The sequence below is a fragment of the Vombatus ursinus genome, unplaced genomic scaffold, assembly GCF_900497805.2.
Source record: "Vombatus ursinus unplaced genomic scaffold, bare-nosed wombat genome assembly UNPS02014909.1, whole genome shotgun sequence".
NCBI lineage: Eukaryota > Metazoa > Chordata > Mammalia > Diprotodontia > Vombatidae > Vombatus > Vombatus ursinus.
Window position 1 is genome coordinate 2,346,822 of NW_020954687.1, and position 4,360 is coordinate 2,351,181.

At 47.6% G+C, this 4,360-nt stretch overlaps 1 protein-coding gene across 1 annotated transcript in view; it reads right to left on the minus strand.

The window, feature by feature from the left end:
• IGFN1 (immunoglobulin-like and fibronectin type III domain containing 1) overlaps positions 1-4,360 on the minus strand; it is a 95,857-nt gene that overhangs the window by 24,367 nt on the left and 67,130 nt on the right. Inside the window, exons 13-14 of the mRNA XM_027843414.1 lie at positions 3,124-3,396; positions 2,211-2,411 (exon numbers count right to left, since the gene is read on the minus strand). Of these exons, the coding sequence (XP_027699215.1) occupies positions 2,211-2,411; positions 3,124-3,396 (474 nt within the window). The remainder of the gene's footprint in view (positions 1-2,210; positions 2,412-3,123; positions 3,397-4,360) is intronic.

Genomic DNA, 4,360 nt, shown 5'->3' on the forward strand with positions numbered 1-4,360 from the left:
CCCTATTCCCCCAGGACCCCCTAAACTATCCCCATAGCCTCCCTTCTCCCCTGACCTTATTGCCCCAGGATGCTCTGAACCACCTCCATAGTCTCTCTCAACCTCTGACCTTATTCTTCCAGAATTTCCTAAGCTACTTTCATAAATTCTATTACCCTCTGACCCCATTCTCCTAGGATCCTCTAAGCTACCCCTATATCCTCCTTCAACCCTTGGCCCAGTTCCTTCAGGACCCCTTAAACTACTCTCATGGCCTCCCATACTCCCTGACCCTATTCCCCTAGGACCCTCTAAGCCACCCCAATAATCTCCCTCACCCTTTGACCCCCTTCCTCCAGGATGCCCTAAACTATCTCCATAACCTTCCTTACCTCTTGACCACATTTCCCCAGGACCTCCTGAGCTACTTCTATAGCCTCCCTCACCCCCTGATCCCATTCCCACCAGACCCTCTGAGTCACCTCCATAACCTCCCTCACTCCATGACTCCCAAATCCCAGGATCTTCTAACCTACCCTTATAACTCCCCTCACCCACCGACCCTATTCCCCCAGAACCCCCTAAACCAATCCTATAATCTCCCTCCTTCCCTAATCCTATTCTTCCAGAATCCCCAAAGTCATTCCCATAACCTTCTAAATCACCCCTGAAATTTCCTTCACTCCCTGCTCCTATTCTCCTAGGACTCCCTAAATGATACCTATTATTTTCCATACTTCCTGGTTCCATTCCCCCAGGACCCTCTAAGCCACCTGTATAACCACCCTCACTACCAGGCCCTTCCATCCTTCTGTCCCTGGAGACATCTTTTAAACTGGCTCCATAATTAGACCTCATTCTCTCTGAACCTGTTAAACCATCCCTATTATCTCTCTCACTTCCATACCCCTGAGTTCCCAGGTCTCCTAAGTCATCTTCATAAGCAGCTCTACCTTTTAACCTGTGGTCTCTGGGCCCATCCCCATAGTCTACCCCACTCTTAGACCCCATTGATTCATCTACTTTAGCACCAACTTCCTCCCTTCCCCTTTGCCCAGACCCCATTATTCTCAAGGGCCCTAGGCCATCTTTAGATCCAATTTTTCTAAGGTTAAAACTTTTGTCATCCCAGGAGCTCATCATGCCTTCAGACTCGACTACGTCATCTCCATACCCTGATCCCCTTTGGCTTGCTGGCCAGTCCTGGAGATACCCCAATTCTTTGGAGCTTTCTCCCAATGACCCCCCAACCAGGGACTTTGCTGTCCCCTGACTATGTCTAGAACCCAATCCTCTTTCTTTAAGTTCCAGCAAGCCCCCTGCAATGTCCCCCATTCCTTCATCTCCATCAGACCCTGAGGTCCAAGGACCAGCTTTAAATCCTGTTCTCCTAAAAGTGGATTCCTTCCCAAGAGACTCTTGCTCCCCTGAGCTAGACTCATAACTTGCTTCTTCTAGTGACCCATCAGCTTCCTCCCCCAAACCCTTTTGTCCTAGGAAAGATTTCTTGCCGTGAGACAATCTCTGAGCCTGGAAGTCCCTTAATTTGTCACCATTGCCTTTACCCCAACCTAGAGATTCCCATGCCTCAGGACCTCCAGCCCCACCACTATCACCACCTTGGCCAGTCCCCTGATTATGTTTCTCCCCTGCCTCTCCAAACCAGGGAGACTTACACTGTCCCCTTTTAGAGCTAGAGTCATCCCTACACTCCAACTCCAAATTATCATTAGCCTCTGAACTCATTGCCAGTTTCATTCCTTTTTTCCAAGACCCTGCTGGAGTGGTCTGAGAAGTAGACAAGCTCCTCTCTCCTGTTCCAAGCCCCTCCTGGCTATAATTTCCCAGCTGCCCTCCACTGTCCCCTCTAGCCTCCTTTCCTTCCAAGTTACTTCCCCATCTTCTGCCCTGAAGACCTCCAGAACCTGCCTCCCAACTCTCTCCTGCCTCCCATTGTCTGGCTTCACCCTTATCTCGACCATTGCCTTGCTGTTGTCCCATCATGAGGTCCATTCCAGTTTCCCAACCATCTCCCTGAAGCCCATATCTCCCCAGGAAGCTTTTACCCTGACCATCAACTCTAGAGAACTGGTTTCCTTCAATATATTTGTCTCTATTTCCCTCTGCTTTGTAAAATCCCTTCTGACTCTCCGTTCCCTTATTCAAGTCCCAGGCTAGGTCAGAAATTCCTTCTTTGTCCATGGGGGAATCATTATGTCCCCTGGGACCACCTGTGATGTGACCACAGAGGAGACCATCATCCTCGATTCCCAGGTAACTCCAATCCCCTGGTTTCCCTTCTTTTATGAGTTTCCCTGAATCCTTTATATCTGAAAACTGGGATTCTTCGGCTTGAAGCTTATTTCTTCCATTGTTGCCATCATCATCTCTTTTTCCTTCTCTTGAAGGCAGGAAACCTTTGTCCTTCCCACCTTCCAGGCGATAGTTGTTGGGTAGAACATCAAAGCCATATTTGTAGAGGAAAAAAAAGACCCAAATCTCCATTATATGGATCCATAAGCTTCCCACCTTCCACAAGCCACCCACTGTACTGCATCAGGAAGATCATATAATGGCAAAGTTGGAAAGGACCTTTGTCCAAACCATATCTGAATAGGAATTCTCTCTACAACATTTCTAACAAGTAGCCATCCCACCTCCACTGAAGATCTCTAGTGAAAGAGAACTCACTCCTTTCCAATTTAGCCCATTCCATTGGGGAGATCACTCTCACTATGTGGAAGCTTTTCCTTACCTAGAACTTAAGTTTACCTACAACTTCCACCCATTCTTTGTCCTCTGGAGCCAAGCAGAACTGGTCCAGCCTTGAGTGAGGAGACCCAGTTTGGGACTCTCAGTGACTAGAATAGTACTTGGCATTTATAAATACTTGTTGATCGATTGATTCTAATGTACTCAACAGCACTCCCATTTAAGAATAAAAGTCAAACCCTGATTCACACTTTGAAAAGTCTCCATTTCCCTAGTTGAGAGGGCAGTCTGGATATAATGGCAAATGTAGCCCAATAGCCCCTGTCCATGGTCCTGTCCTCCCCAGGCTGCATCTGGCCCTAAAATTGGATCTCTCTAAAGGCAAATAAGATATCAACAGGAGCCTGTACAACCCAACTTTGGTAGTCTCACCTTCTACCAGCAACCAAGCTCGAGAAGAGTGGAGGCCAGTGCTAAGAGAGTAAAGGCCCATGTCCGAATGCTGGGCCCCTCTCACCACCAGCCGGTGGGTCAGGCCATCAGGAGATACAGACACCTCATACTTGTCACTGGGCAGGAGGGGCCGGTGTTGAAACTGCCAGAAGGCATGTGGGCAGGGATTAGAGAGGGTGCATTCAAATACAGCATCTTCCTGCACCTCACATCGAGTTTCAGCCAGAGGATTCACAACCCTGGCAGGGATGGCTGTCAAAGAAGCAAGACAGAATAAGTAGGAATTTGAGATAAACCCTTAGATCATACAGATGTTTCAAAGACAAGTTTCCCTCCTTCCCCACCTCCAATCCTCTACTCCCCTCCCCCAATATATTCTCGTGACCCTATAGTAACTGTTCATTTGCCAGGAGGATACTCAACTGACTTGTGACCTTAGATAAATAATTTAATTTATCTAGGCCTCAGTTTCCTCATCTGTTAAATGAGGGGCAGGGATTGAGCTTGAAGAGTCCTTTCAGCTCTAATATGCTATGATTCTATGCCCAGGACTTCATGGGCCTTTACTGGGCACTTTGGGTGACTTCAATTCTCTCCTCCCCTGCTCGACCTTCAGCCATCAGTATCCTCCAAGGTGTTCAAATCCCCTTTCATCTGATCTTCCCATTCCCAACCCAAGCCCCCTCCTAAGATGTACTTCTACCCAGTCCAGATCAGAGAGGGAGACATTGACTTAATGAGATAAGTAGGAAAGCCAACTCAAACCATGTAATGATTTGTGTAAAGGAAGGCCACAGGAGAGGTGAGTTACGCCCAAGGCATAGGGAACAGGGGATGGGTTTGGTGCTAAAAGCAAAGCCAGGAAGTCATAGGAATTAGAAGCAATGAGATGTGCACAGTGGAGGTGAAGACAGGAAGCAAACTAACACAAAGGGGCTTTGAATGGAATTCATGCTCAGGGGTTTAGATCTGAAGCAAAAAATAATTGAGAACCCCTGAAAGTTTCTGAGTAGAGCAGTGACTTGCATGTCCTCTTAAATGGTATATAAGCCTATCTTGCCTTTGATTATATGTGCTCAGAGTCCTAAAGTCTAGTACCCAGAATCTCCCAGGGATTAACAGATGAGGGAGTTTGGAAAGGGGAAGAAGCCGTGTTTTCTTACACACTGACCAGAGACCTAGTACCCATGTCTGATTTAAAGAGTGATGGGGGGGG